Source organism: Apteryx mantelli, chromosome 3, assembly GCF_036417845.1.
Source record: "Apteryx mantelli isolate bAptMan1 chromosome 3, bAptMan1.hap1, whole genome shotgun sequence".
In the NCBI taxonomy this organism is placed as follows: Eukaryota; Metazoa; Chordata; class Aves; order Apterygiformes; family Apterygidae; genus Apteryx; species Apteryx mantelli.
In genome coordinates, this window is record NC_089980.1 from 54,554,938 (window position 1) to 54,579,213 (window position 24,276).

At 37.6% G+C, this 24,276-nt stretch overlaps 1 protein-coding gene across 5 annotated transcripts in view; it reads left to right on the plus strand.

Annotated features, from left to right (window-relative positions):
• Positions 1-24,276, plus strand: part of SMOC2 (SPARC related modular calcium binding 2) — a 153,849-nt gene that overhangs the window by 115,678 nt on the left and 13,895 nt on the right. For all 5 annotated transcript variants that reach the window (XM_067293385.1, XM_067293387.1, XM_067293386.1 and 2 more), the window contains exon 9: positions 1,368-1,450. In XM_067293385.1, coding sequence (XP_067149486.1) covers positions 1,368-1,450 — 83 coding nt within the window. The remainder of the gene's footprint in view (positions 1-1,367; positions 1,451-24,276) is intronic.

Genomic DNA, 24,276 nt, shown 5'->3' on the forward strand with positions numbered 1-24,276 from the left:
AAGCTATGACCATACACTCTGTGGCAGCATATAAAATAGCTTTTCTGGACACTCGCAGGGTAGAGCCTTTTTTTAAACCAGAGATCAAGAGAGTACCAGGTTTTCCAGTTCAATTCTCTAGCAGTTCCAATAGCCATGGGACAGATACCTGCTCTTCTGTTCCTAACCAGTACAAAGATATTTCCTATATACAATGATGGAAATTCTTCTCTGGTTGCATGGGTATCCTTGAAGTGATCGGGAGACAACCCAACTGGGCACTGAGGCCCAATACTCCTGTTTATAAAAATAATAGATACACTTTGCACAGTCATAAATATATTATATGATTTTTGTCATATTTGTGGTAGTTGTATCTGCACAAAACCAGCATGGTTATACTGTGATCACTAGAGCTCAGTCCTGACTGCTATTTTCTTGCCTTGCAATACTCACTTCTACACAGTGAGGGTAAAAAAGATGTGAAAAGCTAAACAAAAAAGGGAGAGAGAAGGCTGATTCATGCCACAGGACTTTCTTTCTTTTCCCTGGAATCTCAGACTGTAAAGGCCCTTGAGAACCCAGAAACTTGGTCATGAATTGGATGAGTTGGTAAAATCAGCTGGTCAGTGTTCTTGATATTCACTGGAAGTACAAATAGCATAGGATTTCTTGTTACCTGCTGAACTAATAAACTGGCTTTAGTTAGACTTCTCGGAAAGAGTAGGGGAACCTCAATATTCAAGTAGCAGGTGGAGACTTGGTTTTCACAACCAAGTTCAAACTATTCCAGCACAATTCCCTTTGTTCCAAAATCCATATCAGTTTGTGTTCAAATATTAGCTGTTAACCTTTCTTATGTAAACTAACATTTGTTTTGGAGAGGATACAATAGTACACAGCTTTATTGCTATAGTATTAAACTAATTACAGTACCTGCATTGTTGTGATTTTGAAGTTGCTTTTCTGGAGTTTCACAACATGAATACTGTGCCAGATGCCAGAATTTGTTATGCTGTTTAGAGCTTTTTGATTTGGTAGGTAGGAGGAACCTGGCTTTCTGTTTTGTTCTTATTACATATTATTTCATGGCACTTCCCCACAGCTTTCTCCTTCCTCAGTTGTCCTCCCTGTATAATGGACTTTGGAATAGATTATAATTATTGTGTTTTGTCTCAACCCCAGAAGAATAAACTTCCTGGATTATTTGAGGTAAGTGGAAAATAGGCAGAGGAATTTGCATTGCCTCTTCTGAGTGAAGAATGAGAATTACAAACTTCTTCCCTGAACAAAAGATACAAGTTTAATTTGGACAACAAAATTGGAAATAAATTAGTTCTAAATTTAGTTGACCTTGATGTTTTTTTCTCTCCCTGTTTGCTCTGTAGGTATGAACAACCTAAGTGTGATAACAGTGCCAGAGCTCACCCAACCAAAACAAAGGATTTGTACAAAGGACGCCAGCTTCAAGGTGAGTGAAACAGATAAATTTGGTTTCATGTGTTTTAGTGCTTTGTTTATTCACTGCAATAATTTAGAAAGCATTTTCTTACCCTGTATCAAAATAATATGTCTTTTAGATATTGCCATATTGATTTGGCACTGACTGAAGTCTTTGCATTTGGAACAGTATATGTAAATATGGGTCTTCAGATGTTGTCAGAGAAAGTAAGGCTCATTTCTCAAATCAGATCCCTATGCTGAAGTCAGTAGTTTAAAGGCAATCATAGTTACTTACTGGAGTTATTTCTTTCTGTTGTCATTCCAGAGAAGTCAGCATGTCGAGTAACTTGGGCCATACTTCATAATCCTTGTTCTAGCAAAAGCCTTGTGAAATTAACCTCTATCTTCAGATCAGACTAAAAAAAATCTATCTACTTCCTTTTTTTCCAAGGGTCCCCTTGTCAATTTACCTCAGAATAATATTATTTTATTATCCTATGTTGTGGGAACAAACCTCGGTATTTGTTAGATTTTGAGTGCATTTTTTGGACTATAGAAATCTTATTTCTGGAGAGTTAAGCTACACAGAAGTCAGTAGACTTACTTCACTTTTGAATCAGGCTTTTAATTGATGTTTAGTATATTTTAGTGCTATTGCCCAAATCGAGAGGAAATTGTGAATCACTATCAGCAAACAAATGATTTGGGGGGATGTTTTATGTCTTGGGAGATATTTCAGTTTAGCGACCCAGAGGAATGTCTAGACAATAATTCTGAGCTAAACATGCTCATCAGTGTTGAAATTCATCTTGAATGAAGCACGCATTAATGCTGTCTGTCATGAAGCAAATTTAATTACAAGATATAATTTGAAAAGATGTAAGAAATGTGAATGATATGTTAGTTTACAATACATAATTATATATTGTGTTCTTTATGGAAAGAAGTCAATCGCAGGTTAACTGTAAGCCACCCAAACTTCAATGGCTGCAAAAATGGGAAGTGTAAACAAAAAACATATCTAGCAAAGTATGATAGGACAGACAGATGGGACAAGACAGATAGGGAAACATTTATGCCAATTTCGATAGCCCTATTATTTTTTCTGGATTTTATCTGGAACCATGAGTACAATTCTGGTCATCTGTGTTCATGAAAAAGATGCAGGCAGGAAAAGCTAGCTAGCCCTAATATATTGGAGAAAGAAGGTCTATTACCAATTGCTTCATTTAGACGAACAAGACAAGGTCTGGAGGCAATATTGTTCTGAGAACACAAGGAAGGGAAACAGAACTGTTTGACTCATTGACAGTTTTGGCACAAAAATGAATAGGTATGAACTACCCTAAATGTATTTAGCCTGGAATCTGTAAAGAGGTTTCTGTTAGAGCAGTGAGGCAATAGCCTTCTAAAGGAGTAGTAACGGGGCAGAAAACCTGTTAGTTTTCAGTGAATCTTGATCAGATTATTAAAGAAACTGTGGGAAACAGAATCAAATGACTGAGGTACTCACTCCACATTCTTTGTTCCCAAGATATTGAATGTGTGTATATGCTAAGAGTTGAAAAAAGGATTTGCACTAAAAACTGAGTTGAAGCATGGATTCCACAGCTCTTTGCAAATTGTCTCCATTTGTTTTCCTTCACAAAAAATGACCGAACATGCCTGACTTGCAATTGCGCTGTTCAGCTGCTCACAGACTTTGAGTTCAGCAAGAACCGTGTGTACCACAAAAATCCTCAGATATGTGACATTTAGTGGTAAATACACCTCTGTTGACATTCAGATTGATGATGTCTATCCATAATTTCATCAGTCAGTACTTGCTCACTGAAGTTACTTACTGCTGTTGTAACTCCAGGGGCATTAGAAAGTATATCAGGGATAATTTGGAACATTATTATTTTTTCTCTGTCTCTCATGGCTTTCTCTTTTCTATCTCTAAAGTTGTCTATTAAATGCTCAAGTGCTCATCACTCAGCTGACAAATTTATCTTATCATTCAAACACAAAAATTACATCAAGTCAAAACTGAATTGAGTTTACTCTAGATATCAAAAAAAAAAAAAAAAAGGAGGGGGAAGGAGGGTCTTGCACAAAGGCAGCAACTTGCTACCAAGTAGCAGGTAAAATTGCATCTGATTACTGCTGAGTGAAACTTGAAACTGCACAGATGGCTAATATTCAAATTTTTAGTAGAAATGGACAACTGTTACTCAAAGTTTCTCACTGTAGACAGTGTTACAAAAGCATGTTTGCATTTGTACTGTCTGAATTTAAGTACAGCATCTGATTGTTAGTGGTGCCAGGTTTGAAGAGAAAATGTAGATTAACTATGTATTTATGTTCACGGAATGATACAGTTTTGAAAGGATGGGTTTGCTTGAGTTGCAGCATGTACTCACAAAAATGCTGTAGCTTTGGGTGAAACCACTGTGACTGCCTGCAGTGTAAAACCAAGATTTTAAAACAATTACTTCACTGCTATGAATAATTTTTTAGTAGAATAAAACACAGTGGTACATCCTCAGGTGGATTGAATTGACGTAGCTCTGGAGCTACACTGACTTATACCACTTGAAAATTTGAACTGATTACATATTAAGCCAAATATTTTTTAGCAATAATTTGCAAATAAATCAAGGTGCAGTTTTTGGTAAACGCTGATATCTTTCTATGGCAAAATCATAGAAGATAGGCATCCCTTAGAGTCTATGGCAAAATTCCCACTGATTTAAACTGGGCTAGGAGTATATCCTCACAACCTGAGGGTAACTTAATATAAAGCATCTGAACTTGAAGGCTTATCTAATGTTTGTAAGAATGATCCAAACCACCTGTACCTGTTAGTTTGGGCTGGAAGTTACATAATAATAATTCCTCCCATTAGAGGTTTTTTTTTTTTTTAAGTCTAAATTGTTTTTCTGAGGTTATTTGTGGTTTTGGTCCTGCTTAGAACCTATTTTTTCTGAGATAATGAAAGTAAACCCAAAAAGGATTCCATTCACTCCAAACATGTCACATACTGAGTAAACAGATTTTTTTTTACTTTTGTCACACTCAGAGTTTTCAAATATTCGTATTTCTGCCTTTTGTTCTTCACTGTGTTATACAGTAAAAAGAAATCCTGTGATGAACGGATGTATTCTTCTCTAAAGAGTCTTGAATGCTTTATTTTTAGACTGCTTTGGATAGCTTGTATATTAAATAGAAATTCAGTTTTCTGAATGAGCTGATCAAGAGCTTTTAAGAGGGTATAGGATGAAGGCTGGCAGGGGTTAAACCTAGAATATGATGAAGTAAGGTGTAGGTGCGCCTGTATTTTTTCACAAAAAGCATAAGTAAGTAGTAATAGGTGAAATTCAGGAAAGCTGAAGAAATATCAGTTCCTGGAACTGTATCTTTTCAGGCTGGGTCTAAGGGTGAAGGCATTTTCAAGAGTTAGATATATTCAATATTTTTAATAGATGAGAATAATTCTATCTCAGAATAACGTCAGCTCAGTAATTATGTGAAGCTGATGAATTTTTCAAAGCACAAAAATCTAGATAATTAAAAATTGCTGTACTTTTGGTCATATGGTGTTTATTTGATTTCCTTGCTTAGTTTAGTAACATGTATTGTATTTGTGGGGGAGAAGTTGAGGATTATTGCCAGAGGCAAAACCTTATGCAAACTTCATGTAAAACTATCATGAGAAGATTTTTCCATGTGCAGAGGATGGTCTCTCATAGGGCATAATAGGGAATTCCTAATGTTGGGAATTATATTTAATATTTATTTCTGAAGTCTCAATAATAGGTGGAACATAGAAATGATACATTTCCTAATCTAGCTATTCTAACAGACTTTGAAATTCTCTGGAGTCCAGACACCAGATGACTTCCTTGTAGACATGCCATTCCAAGATAGGGTCTGCCTCAAATTTGTGAGTTGTGCAAGGCAGAAGGTATTGTAATCAGGCATTTAATCTCACATAATTGAAAATATATGCTAGCTAACATATTTCAGTGTTTCCTTCACCACAGACCAGGGAAAGCATGTAGGTATATTAGCATTCCTTTAATTAGAATAGAAATATCTAGCCTCAGAGCCCATGTTCATGAGTAAGATGTGACTCTGCTGTGTGTCTCAGGATGGTGTGGGTTGGACAGCTGATGGGACCGTCAGGACCATTCCTTCACTGTAACCAGCCTCTGCAGAAGGCAGCCACTCCCCAGAGAAACTTGTTAGGGGTGGTAATAGCAGCAGAGGTCACTTTGGGTGTTACAAGAGCATTTCTCAAATCTGCCAGACCTCCTGGATTTACCTTCAATAGTGGATAGCTACCTGTTCATGAAGCTAGTTTTGCCTCTGCGCTAAGCTAGCGGGAAAAAAAAGGTCTTGGACATATCACGGAGCAAAACCTGATAGCATTTTGAGACAGTGATGGACCACTCAGCTAATTTGCCTCAGGGGCAAACCTTTTTCTCATTAAAAAAGTGTACATTGAGTGCAGCAAAGTTCTGTTTTAAACCCTGCCTGGTGTGAGGGCCAGAGAAGCTTTGGATAATCACAGAATCACAGAATCGCTGAGGTTGGAAGGGACCTCTGGAGATCATCTAGTCCAACCCCCCTGCTCAAGCAGGGTCACCTAGAGCACGTTGCACAGGATCGCGTCCAGGCAGGTTTTGAATATCTCCAGAGAAGGAGACTCCACAACCTCTCTGGGCAACCTGTTCCAGTGCTCTGTCACCCTCACAGTGAAAAAGTATTTCCTCATGTTCAGATGGAACTGTCTGTGTTTCAGTTTGTGCCCATTGCCTCGCGTCCTGTCACTGGGCACCACTGAAAAGAGTCTGGTCCCATCCTCTTGACACCCTCCCTTCAGATACTTGTACACGTTGATAAGATCTCCTCTCAGCCTTCTCTTCTCCAGGCTAAACAGGCCAAGCTCTCTCAGCCTTTCCTCATAGGAGAGATGCTCCAGTCCCCTAACCATCTTTGTAGCCCTTCGCTGGACTTGCTCCAGTAGTGCCACATCCCTCTTGTACTGGGGAGCCCAGAACTGGACGCAGTACTCCAGATGTGGCCTCCCCAGGGCTGAGTAGAGGGGGAGGATCACCTCCCTCGACCTGCTGGCAACACTCTTCCTGATGCACCCCAGGATACCATTGGCCTTCTTGGCCACAAGGGCACATTGCTGCCTCATGGTTAACTTGGTGTCCACCAGCACTCCCAGGTCCTTCTCAGCAGAGCTGCTTTCCAGCAGGTCAACCCCCAACCTCTACTGGTGCATGGGGTTATTCCTCCCCAGGTGCAGGACCCTGCACTTGCCTTTGTTGAACTTCATGAGGTTCCTCTCTGCCCACCTCTCCAGCCTGTCCAGGTCTCTCTGAATGGCAGCACAGCCCTCTGGTGTATCGGTGTATAATCTGGTGTATAATCCTTTATACAGTTTAAGATTTTTGTATCGTTATTTAAACTGGGAATAAATCTGCTTTTTTGTGTAATACAGTTCTCATTAGAAATAAAAAGTACCAACACCTGACATTTGAAAAGCAAGTGGAAAAATTTGAAAAGTATTGTGGGAAATGTGATTTTGCCAGCATAACATTCTTTAATTAGAAGCGCCATTACCTTCTTGTGAAGCAAAAAAACCAAACAAACACCCACTAAAAGACACACTAGCTTGAGAGAGGGACACAATGTCATGCTGGATTTTCAGATTTAACTCTGGGTTTCTATGGTTTTGTGGCTTTAGGTCAGACCATTAATGTTGTTTACATTTCATTTTGGTTTGTTTAAGTTTCCCCTTTTCTTTAGCACAGTATGTTTTTAAAGTTTCTATAGTCATGATACTTCCTGTCATACAAAGGGATAATTTGGGAGGGGAAACTGTAGTTTGGAAATGACAGTGCTTTATACACTGTAACTGTAATACAATCTACTGACTTGGGTGAATGTGCAGATTCAGTAAGTCCATGTACTAAAAATCCTGAAAGTTTCCCTTCTCTGTTTTCCCCTAATACTGTAATTCTTCACTACTAAATATTTCCTTATGCTGAATTGCTGATCTCAAATAAACCAATTCAAATCTAGTAGAACTCATTAATTGCATCAAAGTTACTGTAAATTTCTACTGGTAAATAAGATCAGCATTTCACTCTTATTTTTGTCCTTCCTGGCTGTAAGGCTGCTCTCTGGAAAGCTTCAGATGCTTCTCATTAGAATTTTGGATCCTAGTGCATTTCACCAAAAAGATCAGTATTTGTTTTTTTTGACAGAGCTGAATTAATAAGCACCTGAAAGATTTCCATTGTTAATACTTGGAGTTTATTCAGTGACACAAGAAGGATCCAAATTAGCAAAACTGCCTTCTTTGCTTAGTCTTGCTGTATTCTCAGTGTACATTGCTCCTCCTCCCTGCCCCTGGTCTAAAAACTGTTAATCACATTCATTACTGTGCTGATACTGTGTTGGTCTACAATTTAAATCATGGTAAGAATCTTAAACTTTTATTTATTTGAAATGTCTTCCAAAATATCTTGATGCTTCTCTGTTGTATAGTCAATCAACTTATTTATAAACATAAAATTCCCTCTTAACTCTTCCTTAAATATGGTTCTATTGAATTACAGGGTGAGCATCTTCTGATTTCATAGCCTACTAGTAATTCTATTCTCAGCTATTGTTTTGTCCTAGGGATCTTGAACAACTTGATCTGACCTTAGCATTCAAGCAGTTAATATTTTCTCCTGAAAATCATTCATGAGAGCTGTTTAAGTCATGTTTATTTCACATTCACATGTTACTTAAGAGAAAGGAAGTTATTCTAACTGCCTAATTTTCTTCCTGTTGTCACGGCTTTATTTACTGATGGGATATTCCAGCACTGACCCTGAACAGTTTATATTCTGTGGAGCAAAACTCATGATTTAAGTTACATAGGAATCCTGTGTGGATAAGTACAGTTTGCTTTTTTTACAGTTTTACAGTTTTTCTTTTAAATTAAATGCCATCATGGATAACAACATTAGAGTATCAACTCATGCAGCTGACTTGGAGAGGGTTAATGTTTTCTTCCTTTTTTACCAAAAAATTTCAAACAGCTCTATAAATCTGTGCTTATATTTAGCAGTTCTCTACCTCCACACATTGTAACTTTGCTTGGATATCTCTGAACTGTTTATAGGAAGGAGCCCACCCATTAACAACTATTAAAACAGTGAGTTTTCTACCTAAAAGCAAATGCTCTTACAAGACAGTGAAAGTTTGGACAGACTTTGTAATGCCATGGCAGATTAGCCAGTAACAAGCAGATGTAGTATACAACCCTCCCAGATAAAACTCAGAGTACCGTTACCAGTCAAATCACACTTGGAAGAGTATGAAAATCTGTCTTATCTTTGCAGTCATCACACCAAAGGAGGAAAAAAGTCCACAGAGCATTCATTCTTACCTATTCAAGTGAATGGTCATTTTTGTAATATCTGAAAGAAGAACAGGGACTTTGATATAAAGAATGTTCAATGAGTTCAGATCTTTATAACAGAATTTTGTCTCTGTGTCTTACCACTATCTCTTTTAGGTTGAATCACTTTCTGGAAATGTTTATCTCCATTGACTGTAGAGGGAACATATATAACTAACATCAGTAGTTGAATATATTTTTGATAGCTTAAGTTAAATGACAATATTCCCACCTTACCTATACAGATCCTGAAAATGAACTGTTGGAGTATTCCACAAGTAATCAGATACAACCAGGTGTTGTCTCTGCTGTGGTTGGTGGTATTCAGTGGGGACTGGATCATGCTGCAACATTTCTTTCTTGCAGAGTTCCACTCTGAAGTGTTTTTAGCAGGGAAATAAGCCTAACAGTAGTAATAGGGTATGAGAACATCTGTCTGAAACCAGCATTTTTTTGGATACTACTTTATCTCACTTAAAGCAAGTACTTGGAATATTACATACATTGTGGATATAGTTGGGGGAGGAGGGGAAGAGGAATGACTAATGGCCCCCTGAAACCGATTTAGTCTAATGAAGTCTTGAATTTCATTCTTCTTAAACTAGTACTTCATGTAAGCTGCCTGGCCCTGCTTACTGATGACAAGCACTGAGCATCTGTGCATGGAGAAATACTCTCTGCCTCAAGAGATTCCTGTCAGTCAGTGTTCAGCTGCTCAAAAGCACACAGCATTTAGCTCTCCCTGGGGATAAACAGAGAAGCTCTAGAACTGGGAGCAGTGAGCCCTTCATTCGTCCTGAACATTACATTTACTCTCCTTTTTTCTTTATTTTTGTTTTCTTTTCTTCTAATACCAAAAATACAAAGAAGAAAATGAATTTATGCAAACTGTTTTGATGCAGGGATCAAAATCTAATTTAAAAAATCAAAATAAAAAGAGTAAAATGGTGTATATTAAACAGCTTTTTCTTTTTTTTTCTTTTTCTTCTTTTTTTTGTGTAGACAGGAGTCTGTGGAAGATATATGTGAGTATTAGGAAAATCAAGATATTTCTTGTCTTTTAAAAGAAGTCTGTAGTTTGGAATGAAAATACCTCAGGCCCTTTAAAACAGTTGCTTGTAAATACATGACTATAGATACTGAGGTATTGTCTGTGCCCAGTGTAAAATCCTAGCGTAAGCAGGCTCAACCTTTGATCACACTGGAACTGAAAACAGATTAAAATACTTGACCCCACTGAACAAACTTTGATGCTGTCTTCCTTAAGCTACTAAGCTTCAAGAAATGCATTAAAAAATCTTGAAATAATTTCTGGTACAGTGAAGACATGAGAGAGGTTATCTCATAATAGTTAAAGGCAACTGGATTGCAATTCTTGGGCAAGGAGTAGAAAAAACAACACAGGAAGATGGAAAGATTGATGCAGTATAAGTTCAATGTTTTCTGCCAGAATGCCTGCAATCATTGTCATCTCACAGTCTGAGGGATGGCAGGAAAAACTCTCATGACTGAACGGAAAAGGCAAACCTTCTAGTTTGCCTGGTCTGTAATTATACTGAAAAATGACACCTGAACCTTATCATGACAGTGAGTGGGAGCTACACAATAAGACGTTATTTCCTTTAAGAGTCATGGTATGAGACTTCTCCTCTTTCATCTGATGGAGTATATACTGAATAAAATCATGCTGTTGATTTGTAAGGCTGTTCCCTGCAAAATGGATATTTTGCAGTGTCTTGTTTTCATAATTGGATATAATTCCTACTTGATTATCTGACAGAAACAGCTTTCATGCTTAATTGGTGGACAAGGAGCAACAAATATTTTCATTTTTGAATGAAAGTGTATCTGCGGTTATATTTTCAAGAGTGAACCACAAACATTAAGCATGTGTTTTTGCATTTGGTCACTTGAAGAAGTGTTCCAGTTTTCAAACAAGCTGAGCACTTAGTTTCCAGTGAGTTCAGTGAGATTTTCAGTTCCCAGCAACTTTTCAAAACCCCTATACTGATACTGAAGCACCAAAGTAATTTTGTGTTTTGTATCAAATAGTGACTTTTTAAAATGCAAGCAAGGTTGTGGGGTTAGGGCTTCATGAAATATTAAGTCAATGTAAGACTTCTCACTTTCTAATATTCTAAGTAATTTAACATAAAAATCAAAAATGACATCAGCTGAGTAACAGCTGAAAGCATCAAATAATGAGATTTGCTCACATGACAAGGAAAACGAACAAAATGAAGTCAGAAATATTGATACTCTGATCTCACATCAGTAGGTATATTTTTCTGAAGAAAATATTTAGATATTGGGTTGCTACATGCATTGTTCTGTATATTAGCTTTTGAGAAACAGGCTGTCTCTGACAATCAGAGAGCATATTTAGTCCTCACATTCTGTAGATATTAGCATGGCTTATCTGGGAAGACCAGTGAAAGTTTGTGAGAACAAACACAACCAGTTCACAGAATATCTAGTGATTCCAAAATTCAGTTAGGTACAGGTACAATCCTGTATCCTGCCTGTACTCTGATGGAGATTGTCCACAGATTCACATTTGTCCTAAAGGGAGAAAATTACTTTGACAAGAACTCAACATTCCAAAAGCGCTCAGTCTGTTGCTGATACAATCTTTCTCCTCAAAGCACATCCCTGAAACAATCCAAAGGATTCAGATATTATAGTGGCCACAGAGGAGAAGTTGACTTAGCTACTATGACATAGACTAGCATGAGTTTATAAATGGTAACTAGCATCTTAGCTTCTCTGAAAATGGAACTGATAGCCAGTTTAAAGGATAAAGTAAATGTTGCGTACTTCCACTGTGGTTGGATTTATTTTAGAAGATAAAATATCAGTATTAAGCAAAGTTTCCAACTGTAGTTCAGAGGTAATGCCAGGTTATGTCCTATGTTTTGTGGGGACAAAGAAATGATTACTATACATGATGTATCTTGGAAAGGAAGTGCTGCAAGCCTTTGCACAGTCACACATAAAAGAAGGCAATTTAGTCACTATTCATTTGGGGAACCTGAGAACAGAGATGAACTTGGGAAATCTCATTATTGCTTCTCATTCTTACTCTCTTCTTATTACTTCTCATTATTGAAGCCTCAATTATTTGTATCACAATAGTTTATAGGGACACTGTGCATAGCCTGGGATCCCAGTGTTCTGGGCACTGTACAAGCACAGAACAGCAAGATGATCCCAGAAAATTTTACAGTTTAAGTGACTGCAAAGCCACTTGGACAATGGGTGGACAGATGCCATCAGCTGAAGAGGCAGTGAAAGTTCCTGCCAATTCCTCAAAGCGCTTCAGTCTGCCAAAATGTGTCACCTCTGTTTTACACTAGCTGGGCTTAAGACAGCTGGCTTTCTTCCAGGTCTCTTTCTGCATCAGGTATTTAGACAGTAGAGAAAACATTTCTCTGGGCTCAATGAAGAGGCATAGAATTAATATTCTTGTCCATAAAGAGGACACTGTGTACAAGACTATCTCGGTGGTTTCAAATACATGTTATTCCTCCTGCTCAGTACGACTCCTAGGCCTCCACAACTGACAGCCCTTGAGGAGGAAAAGAAATTAATCTTACAAGCATCTGGGAATTCTCTCAAAGGATTCAGAATGCTTCACAAGATTCAGAAATTTGCTTCTCTATAGCTCAGCAGGAGTGCTACTGTCCATAGATTCCTGGTGCTAGCATATGGCAGAAATCCTTGAATAATTTGAAGAAAATAATTTATTCTTTGAATTTCACCCTTTCCTGCTTGTGAATCTTGATTTTGTTTGCTATCTAGAAATGTCTTCTGTTAAAACCTTTTGCTCTGTAAGCCATCCACAAGCAACTCATTCTAAATATTCCTAAAATACAATTCATGACCTGTCTAACCCTGATCCTGCAAACACTTACCCTCATTCTTTTTGTGATTAGTCCCATTAAAATCAAAGGAAACTTTACATATAGTTGTAAAGTTAAGCTCAGGCATAAGTGTTTGTAGGACTAAGGTTTAGGTTGGTTCCATAACCCTTGATATTCTACGTGCTATGTAGTCTCTGTTTGCTAAATGAGATGCAGGCACTCAGAACCTGTTGAAAGTTAGGATTTTTCAGTACCAAGATTTTATTTCTATTCCCCAGCTGGAGACGTACAGAGTCCACCCTTAAGAATCTGAATTTTGAATTCTTTGAATATATAACACAGACTTGCTGGTTAGTGATCCAGCTTGGAATTAGCTTTGGAACACAGTTAAATGCAAAGCAAAGGTTACTGAATAAAATTAATTTAAAAAACAGAGTGATTATTCATTAACTTTTTTATGATTTATTTAGCACTCCAGACCACTCTGTGCTTTGAATTTTACAATGTGGAAAAGTACCTATAAGCAAAGAATTTCTAGGTTTTATAGCTGTCTGCAGTTATAAAAGAAGATGTCTACTAGAGCTGAGCAAATTTGTTCACAGAAAATAAAACCTCGACTTTGAAAATTTTAGCTAACTCTTTGAAGACAAAAGCAAAACCTAGACATAGATATTAACTGGCACATTCAACTATATATTTAGCTGTATTATATATACTCTATACATGGTGGTCAAAAAGAATATACTGCATTTTCTATTTAAGTGATAAATAGCATTTGGTATTCAGTTCTATCATCTGTAGATGATCATCTGAGATCTGTGTAGCTGAATTCACAGTATCAAAGAAAGAGCTGGAAGGATGCAAAAATATTCCTAATAAAATTTTTTAATTTTTTAAAAAATTCTCTAAAATATTTATACAAGAGGTTTTTGGATTTTTTTCCCCCAAATAACACATGGCATATACAGTGTTTCTGAGGATACATTGTGGTATAAGGTTTCTACTGGCATTTGTCTGGGGAGACATGCACTTGTAATTTCACCACTCAGGAGCAATGTAAGTTTCTGTTTTATGCAGATTAAAGGTTTTTATGTGATAACATATGTAGCCCTAAATATAAAATCTGTATTTTTACCAACACTGACATGTGCACATGCAGACCCTCTTGTGCATCTCAACCCACCCTCATATGATAAGGTCTTGAACAGGTTCTACTAACTCATAGATTGAAGTCAACTTGATAAAGAGTTTTCTCATGTTTTGCACTGAACTGAAGCTACTCTGTGAAATTCATGTTATTTCTGTTTTTTGTCATTAACTGTTGTGACATACTTTAGGGAAACAAATTAGGATTTTCTTATTTAGGTTAATAGCAGACTGTAACTGTTTAGATTTAAGAAACAGCGGTTTTGCTATAAGGATTTTTGCTATGTTAAGTGACATTTATTAAGAATGAGAAAAACAAACATTACAAGAATAGTTCTTCTAACATTAGTTGATACAATCCAGCTGATTATAAAAGATGTATCTGTTTAAAAGTAGCTTTGTAATTGACTTAGTAAATAATAGTTTATTGGTATGCTTGGAAGTTACTTGCTCTAAAGAAGCTTTTTTATTTTATTTAATCTATAAAAGTGTAGTTCAATTTTTTCTTCTACTTCATTTCTTTGAATGGAAAATAGTTCTACAGTAACCACTTGGGTTATTCAGTATTTAAAGTGGAAAAAAAGATGGTAATAACTGGGACAGTATACTTACCAACCCCTACAAAGAGTTGAATATAAACTGTGGAGAACTCTGATATTTTCATGAGTATTTTTGTTTTTAACTTCGCAGAAGGAATGAGGTTCAGTGGCAAGGGTTGTCAGAAGGTTTCCAGAATTGTAAGCATTATAATCCAGACATCTCTCACAAATACTAACTTTTTCTGGAAAGCAATGCTGGGACTTGGAACATAGGTGTTTTTTCTTCTGCTCTTGAAATGTCTGAGCCTAAATTCATTTTTTAGCTTCTGCTCTGTTGCTCTAGAGAGAGTCAGCTCAGACCCCTGACTCTGGAAAGCCTACCTGAGGTGAGGCTGGGGTGACAGAAACCGTGTACACCCCGTGCACTGAGGGGGTATCCCCCAGCCCAGGAATAGGCTGGGACAATCAACTCACTCCAAATATGTCAGAGGGAAACTTCATAGTGAATGAGTCTGGGCTGATGGCACACTTTGATGAACTCTTTGTGTCTTTTCCTGTCAGTGAGACCTAACAGGGATTTGAGACTGTTCCCCTGCCAGAATTAGGATGAACTCCTCTGGCCAACCCACCTTTCTTGTAGGCACATGTATTTTCCCACATCATTTGCCTAAAGGTACTTGTGTGACCCATTCCTTTGGGGGGGGTCAGAGTTGACTCTACACTGCATCGGTGAGCTCAACAGCCCCAGGGCATATCAGGTTCACTGCACATACCATGTGACATCCTGAGCATATCCACACTATCAGTTTATCAATGATTTTCTTGCATCTTAAAGCTATTGAGTGGTAGGTTAAAATGTACAGCAGTAGAAATGTCAGGTAGGGGCACATTTTTCAACCCCTTGTGTCTGCTTTTTGCATTTATCTTTCAGTTTTTTCATGGAGACCTATTAACAATTTTGAGTCTACTTAAACATGAGAGCAAATTTAACTTTACAGCCATTACAGTTGTGTCTCTATATCTTTTCTCTTTGAAAGGCAGGAAGATTGCTTCTGAAAAATATGATTGATGCATCTTACACTGTGTATATTTCAAGGGACTTCTTTCTGCATATAGCACAAGGGTTTTTTCCTTGGCAAGCCAGGACACTTAGTTAATTAAGAACTTTTCATAAATCTCTCTCTTACTCCTTAATTGTCTAGTGGAATCCAAGTTTTCAGATCTGCTTGTGCAAAGCATACCTCAGTGTGATTAGAACAACAGCTGGGCCTTTTGAGACTGAGATTATCTAAACTACATAAACAGCACCTACAGAGAATTCATGCTCTAGATGTCATTGTCGTTGTCATATCTGTTTGAACTGAAGTCATGGATAAAAATAATTAACATTAGATATACAATTCCGATGTCAGATTTGTCAGTCCTGTTCCTACTGAATCAAAGGAAGCTAGGATCTGTCAAATATAGCTTTTGTTTCTTGAATAAAAGAGATCTTTTTCTTTCCTTTTTTTTCATGAAAATCCTACTTTCCTAATGCAAACTGTGCAGTTGACTTTTCTTGTGAACGTTAAAATACAAACTTGCTATGAATTGTTTGAAATCATATTTTCTCTTTTGACTGTCCCCTTTCTTTTACACACTGTTGATTTCATCCTTTGCTATGCTTTTTTTCCCCTTGTTCTTGCTTCTTGATTAAAAAATCAAGACAAACAGAGCCACAACATCTGTGTCTCACATGTTTACAAGACAAGTTCATTACTTCTTCTATGATCTCTGCAGAATTTATAGGGAGGATTTTGTTCAGTAGATGTGTTTGTCAATAGCAAAAGTTTAATACACCAGGGTTTACACAAATCACTCATTTGAAGTTCCTATAAAAAATCAATTTCTTCAAATATGTATTTTGACCCCTGTATTAACAGGGTGCACAGTTCTCTTGGAGCTAAACTTGTGGTTCAAGGCTGGCATCACACAACCTTATTGCAAACTTGGCAGCTGAATCAAGAAAAAAGATTAATGTCCACTGCAGTGGTTGGACATGTAAGGTCCAGAAATCAGTCTTTAACTTACAGTTCCCTGTATGGCTTGATAAAAAAGAAGGCACACTGCTGTGGTGCTGGCATTTCCGATGTGTAGACAAACAGGGCTTACTGTTCATCTTGAGCTCTATTTACTTTTGAAGTTCATTAATTTCCCTGACACAGGCAGGTGGCTTGGTGAAACCAGGGTTATTTGGGAAGCAGGAATCTTCAGGGAGCATAAAAACTGTATGGTTTATTCTACAGTGAAACCTTGTTATTTCAAATTCCTCAGCTGCTTGTGCTTTAAGCTTGGAGACCTTGCTAAGCTTTTGGGTGAATGCTTTATTGTTGCTAGCTCTCGTTCATCTCTAGCTGTGGGGTATCTTGCAGGCAGGCTTCACTTGATAGTCACTTCATGTGGAAGGTTGGAGGGGGAAGGAGGAATGTGAACAGATACACACTGCGCTGATTCTTTACAATCAGCCCAAGCAAAGTCACCCTGGGAACCAGATCATAAAAATCCAGTTTATGTGAGGAGAGAGGCATGCATTTCTTATCATAAAACTATTACTTGAATGAATCTATTAAATGTGGGCTCCTCATTCCAAATAAAACCTGTCCTTCTAAAGGGAGGGGAGGAAAAAACCCCTAGACCCACTGGATTTCACTCCATAATGTTATACCATTTTCTTAATTCAGAAAAATATGGCTGATACATAGAAAGTGAGCTCACTGAGGGGTACAGTGAGTGGCTTGATACGGAAGTTTTCTTTCCTACTACAATGAATTTCAGAAATTGTATAACCACACAGAAAGAGAAGGATACCTCATATCCATTATTTCTCCATCAGCACTGACTTCAAGGTGGCACTGATGTGAGTGGACCTATTTCTACTCCTCATACTGAAGAATACATTTTTTTTTATATTTGTTTTCAAATGTATTTTCTGTTAAAGAAAGGAGTCATATCCCTGAGCATAGGCTCAAATTTCCATCACAGCTGTTTTCTCTCTCTCTGTTTAGCTTCAGCACTTTACTTGAGTAGAGCTTGCTAACCTCTGTAATTTGGAGATGAATGGGAATTAATTCAATTAATTTGCTAATAACTAAACAAAATTTTGGACTCCTTTCTTCAACAGTGAAAGATTCATTCCCCAACCCCTCCACCCCCAGTCATCTCACTTGTATTTTATCTCTGTTTATTGATAAACTAGAACACTTTACCACAGGAAAGATAAGGTGAGGACATTCTATACTCATTATATTCTCAGTAGAGTCTACAGATAAATACCTGTCATAAAAAAGAGCAATTTATTCTTAAAATCTGTTTTGAGAGCTATAAATTTTATATTCTTGTGCAGTGTTTTCTGGTAAACACTTCAAAACACATCACCAGCATTAACTGAATCTCTCAAATACTTGAGAGATTAAATATAATCCTTTTTATACAGAAAAACAGAAAATAGAAAAACTCAAGGTCACCAAAAATTATTGTTAGACTTAAATTTGGAACCAACATCCTCTTATCTTCTTCTGATAGATGTTTCTATCTTTGTATGTCCATGAAATGCATAAACCATATTGATTCTGCTCCAGCAGATCAGACATCAGGGCAACCTAACATACACTTAATATTCAGCACAATCTTAGGTGCTTTGCTAAGTCATGTCGTTGAACATCAAGTTTGATAAAGTTTGTGAAGATACTTACTTCACACTTTGTGAAGGTATTTCACACTTAGTAAATTAAATTAAACCTTTTCATAGAAAGAAAAAAAAAGCAAATAAAAGGGAGCTTGTGCTCTGGGTTATAAATGGAAACACACCTATCAAATTGAGGCAGTATCAGTGAAGTATCCTATGCTATATGTTGCCTACATGAATGATTTTTTCCATTATTTTCTGATCTTTCCTATGTCTGATTCCCTCCAGATCCCCTACTTTTTCCTTTCTGCTCTGTATTTAATTTTATCTCAGTGGATATTGCATTTTCTCCCCTATTTTATCTCTCCTAAGCTAAACATTTATCTTGAATAATAGTCAAGTTAAATACTCAGTTTTAAATGTGATGGGTTTAAAATTAGAAAATAAAATCTAACAGACTTAACGAGTTCCTATATCAAATGACAGGCTTCTCATGTGTATATGCATTGCTGGAAAAAAAATTTAACAGCATCTTAAGGTATGGCAGCATGGTTGCATGCTGCTTAACCATCTGTCCCACATCTCTGTTGTCTGGTAACACAGAAAGCCTAGAGCCCAAAACCTGCAAGGCAAGAAACTTATTCACTGAGGATTCAACTCGTAAGTGTGCAAAGTGCAGTGGTCTTTATTGAGCAAAGCACTGAAGCACATGCTTTTCTTTAAGCTTATGCATTCATTTGATTTAGTGAGAGCACACTCTGTTTGTTAACCTACTTGCCAAGTTTTTCAGAAGGTTTTGGTTGTTTCTCTGCATCATGCAGGATTAAGCCTAAGAACATGCTGTCCAATCTGACTTCTATTGTTATTTTTCAGAAAAAAAATGTTTTAATGTAGCATTAGAATTACTTCATGACACTCTTTTCTTCTGAAAAGTTTTCTCATAACAAGAGGAACCCTTCTGTGGACACAGAATAGCTTGATGATTAGAGCACTCAGCTGAATAGGAAAGGACCTAGGTTCAGCTCCCTGATCCAAACCAGACAGAGCAGGGAGTTGAACCTGACTCTCCAGCGTCAGAGATCAGGGTACTCAGCTGGGATAATAGCAAGCCAGGTTCAACTCCCTGCTCTGTCTGGTTTGGATCAGGGAGTTGAACCTCAGTCTCCTTCATCTCAGCTGTGTGCCCTCATCACCAAGCTATTCAGCCAAGATGGGGTGGGGTGTTTTGTTCTTAAAAAAAAAAGAGTCCATTCTACATCAGAATAAAATCTAAATTCCCAAATCCTGACACTTCCCACATGATGGAATTGTTTTCCGGCCAGGCCTATAGAGAGCTACTTCATGGTCAGATACCAACAGAGCCAGAAGCAATAGCAAGATATAAAAGCTCTGTCTCAGCAAATGAAGCTAAAGATGCAAAGGGATTCAGCCATGTTATCCACATGACTTTGGCAGGAACAAGGAAAACAAAACCACCAGAAGCCTCCTCATGTGAGAGCCAGAGCTCTCTCAGTGAACTAGTTTTGTTTGGAGGAGAATGGGGGAGGAGGATTAATATTCCATCAATGTCGGCACTGTCAGGGGTGTCTGTGTCAGAACACAGGCTGTCTGTGCAAGTTCACTTGAAATTTCAGCTATTTTCCCCCACCAGTTTCTGTGCCTCTCTCCTCTACCTTGGCTTTCTACCTGCTTCTCTCTAATTTCCATGCTTGTCTTTTCCCTTCACTACCTTTACCATACATTCATGTTCTTCTGATTTCCTTAAATCTTGAACTTCTCCACACAAAGAAATTGTTTTGGCCTAGACTTAAATCTTCTTAATGGCACACATAGTTGAACCCTGGCGCAAACTCCTCTGTGAATATGCTCGTATCAGTTGACAAAAACAGATGGGTTTTAGCTCTTTATCTTGTCCTTGTAGTTCACACGCACATATTGAATTTCTTAATGTAATCCCAGGCATGTATAAAGGTTTAGGGATCTTTTTTTCCCCTACCTTTTCTTGTGCATTCCATTTCTAATCAAGCAGTAGACTATATTTTGATTTTTGACAATCTAGCATGTGAACCCTTTTATAGCCATTTGCAAAGAGTGTAGCTTATGCTAGTCATTTAAAGTTCATGGATTGAAAGTCCTGTGTCAGTTGTAATTTGCAGTGCTGGATATCTTCAAGTCTGGAGTGTGGAGCCCTTTAATTTTGAATAAGAGTGCTTTACATTCACTCAGTTGAGATGGAAAATGATCACTGCTTACTAAATTGACATTAGAATATGCATATTTATATGCATATATATATATATAAATTTTTATATATATAAAAGTATTCACATGAGAGTTTGAATGGAAGTGTGGGATGTATGAATTATAATCAGAGTCATTATTTCAGTTCCATCCACCAAACAGGCAAGCACTATCGCCAAATGCATGGCTGGAAACCAGGTTATTATACATGCATAAGAGGAACCCATAGTTTTGCAGGGTATGAGCATTTGAGATGTTATACATACACAGATTGTTAATTTCCCCTTATCCCCATCAATGCCCAGGGCAGAAAGAATTAATGTGGTGTCTTGATCCCATCTCTCTCGATTAATGAAACAGCAGACTGCAAGCTGCAAGAGAACCCCCTTTATGTGTTACTGTTGCTGTGCTGACAAAAATCAAGATTGCATTCATGTGCTACTGGCTGCTTCAGTTGTGCATGGCCTGCTCCACAAAGGTGATACATATGCTCCTATACTTGTGTACCTATGCTCAATGTTGCAGCCATTCCCAACAGTCCTTGTCCTGTCAGCCCATGAATAAATGGGATCTTTTTTTTTTGCAGAACAAGCCTGCCTACTGGAGGGATATTATATAGTATTTCTTTATCTCTTTGTGTTCTCTCCAGTCCCATGGTCACTAAGCCTGAGATGGTTTTTGCTTTTCCATTTTTGCCTATCTCCTCAGCCTTATTGGATATTATGTATTAATACTGAGTGACTGACTCCGGGCAACCTCATCAGCATTAAACTCCACAACCCCTGCTGAAGTAATAGGGTGGGCTTCTGCACAAATATAAGGAAATCCAATTCCTGGCACGGCTGCAGGATATTCCTAGCTAGGTTTCTGAACCAATGCAGGATGTGCAGCAAAAGAGGGATACTGACCACACTGTATACAATTAAAGTATCATACAGTGTAGTAGTCCAGTTAGGAAACCATCCTCATAGTCCATAATGGATTGCTATCATGTAATTGGATCTCCATGCTGTCAGACGATCCAAGGGACTTTGTAATCAAACCACACACCGTAAACTATTTTACATGAAGTCAGCTTCATTGCATCTTTCCTGGCAGGCACTTTAGAACCATAATTACATTCATCTCCATCTTTAATTTACTCCATTGTGCTTCTGTCATTGCAGGATCTTAGCTACCAAGCACTATGTGTTCATTTCCTCAATACTTACTGTAAATTGCAAATTGAGGATGGTATTGGTTTTAACTCTGAATTGCCCTGTTTTTTGTGGGTTGAAGTCAAGCTCAATATTACTTGAGTTTATTGTGGTTTAATGAGGTACACAGTATTATATTTGGCTTAGGGGATCCATTCCAGACAGATGCTAATTTGCAAAGAAAGTTGGTTTGGAAACCTGCTCTAGCTACAGCGATCCCTCTCTGTCAACTCTGGAGAAGTGAGCTGGATAATGGTGAATTAGGAGTGGATCTTCATTTTTTAATTAAGTTAATAGAGTCTAATTGTTAAGTCCTGAGCCTGCAATTTGTCACAGTACCACCCACTTGCTCCAGCAAGAGTTGAGGGTGTTTCATTCTTGCATAATATCATACCCTGTAAAAGTTTCATACCGAGCAATTATAAGACTGTATTTATGCTTTTGTATTAGTCATTTTACAGCTTTTTTATTTAGCAAAGGATGAGCCAGTGAGATTTGAAATGGTATGTGCAGAGGAAATCTGTCATGTTTAATGGAAAGTATCCAGGAAGTTAACACAATTGCCAATCCAAAATTAAATGCTACATAAAGAAAGTGATAGATTTTTGCGATGCCAGGTTTCCAAGGACTGGTTCATTCCACAGCGTTCAAGTAATGCATTAGCAGTTCTTGCTGACTCTTGTTTCACTTCAGCTACCTCCAAAATTTCAATTTTATAAACCTCTGTTTTAACAACTGCTGTAAAAACTCGTTCTGAGTTTAAATTCAGTATATAGTTAATGGATCAAGAAATAGCCTTCCCTCCCTCTCCTTATTCCCAGCCACCTCAGTATTTGAAATCTGTATAAATAAAATAAAGCATGGGTAAAGTTTTTTTTTCATAAGAGGCTAGTGTCCTTCTACTGTCTTTTCATCTTCACCTGACTGCTTGCAATGTAGCTAGGTGTCCTTCCCCCCTTCTGCTCCCCATTCCCTGTCTCCTGTTCCAGCTCATCCTACACCATCCAACAGTGGGCTTTGTCCCTCATAAAAGTGACATAGTTTCTTAATTGGTCGTTCTGCTACTGCCTTAATTCCAGGGCAGAGAGACACTAAGTCATTGCATCTGTGGGACTCTCCATTTTTGGAGCACAGGTAGGATTTGCTCTGTACATCTGGACAAATAAAACAGTGTTTCAGAGGTGCATTGGAAAAATATATCATGTGTGTATCATCCTTCTGGAGAACTGAAAGGTCTTTAAAGAGTGTTGACCTTACAACTCCATCTATCCCATGTTATGACAATGTAAGGATCATAGACGGGCATAAAGGCTCTCCTCTGCTCTCTGAGTACCTGGTACTGTTCTGTGGACCAGGGCTCTTTGAAGACACACATATATGTGTGCTGCTGGGCTGACTCAACTTCTAACTCAGCTTTGAATTTCCTTTCATCTTTTTGGTTTAATGATCAATGGTTCTTAGTGTATGAATAGAGAGCTCTCTTGTGGCTTTAATTGTTTGAGGGTGAATGCCTCCAATGATAAAAGTCTCAGTAAGTGACATCCAGAAAGGTTAAAAACAACATCAGTTTGTAGAAAAGACCATTTTTCATGCACATTTCCAAGGAGCAGGCTGCTTAGTTTAATTAAGTAATGTTAAAAACATCCCTACTAAGCAAGTCCCCATTGTTCCATTTTTCCAGCAGGAGACCAGAATTATGCATCCTATTGCTGAGGTCACTTCCATAATTACAACAACATACATTTTTTTGTAATAGCTTTTCCTTTTTAATGGTTATTTAAATATAAGTAATTATATATGGTTATTTCATACCCATCACCTGAGAGGAAACAACAGCATGATGAAAATACTTAAGTGAATTGAAAGTAGTAAATTTCAATTAAAAAGGGATGCATTTGACTCCCTAAATAATGTTGGCTGTTAATTGTTAAGACTCTCAAAGTGATAATGTAGAGATTCAGATGCCTGCCGTGCTATACAAAACTGGATTCCAAAATATTTCCATTTAATAAGCAATTGTAGAAAGTGTTACTGTGCTCAGAAATAACAGTTGTATATCTCAGCGAAAGGTAGTCCTGAAATATGGTATGCAAGGCAGAAATGTAACCCTATGAAAATTATGTCCAGTTGTTTTTCTCTTCTGGATTTTGTTGGCCCCTTTTCTAATCCTGAAACTCTTCTGTCTGTGTCATAATCAATGAGTTGATTGACCTGTGTCACTGTGCTAATACATCAGACAAATACATTGTGTTTCTTTTGCTGGGACAGGACCCATACAGCTATAATGATGATTAAGTTCAATGTAATGTGACCAGCCTCTAAAGGTTGGGAGTTTGCATTGGCACAGACTGAACCTAAATGTTCAGAATTTCATATTCTTCTCAACATACTAAAGTGTCTTCGACTTCCCAAACTGGATTACATATGGTGTAGGCAGTGACTACCTTATAAAGGTATCAGCCTGCCTAGTTTCTAGCCAAGCAGCAAAGGAAGCAAGAGCTCTTTAGCATCTGAGTTTTTGGTACTTTTTCCTGTTCCCCAGTCAAAACTAGGAAAATAAGAGTCCACAAAAGAATGTTTAAAAAGGCACATGAAGTCCACAGACCTTCTCAAGTTCTGCTTTAACTTTTGGATGGCATTTGTGTTTTAGCCTGTTCATCTCTATCTGTTCTCACAATGACACCTCTGAACAGTTAGAAGAAACAAATTTGCTTCTCAAAACCCTTTCAAACTCTTACAGAGGAAAAATCAA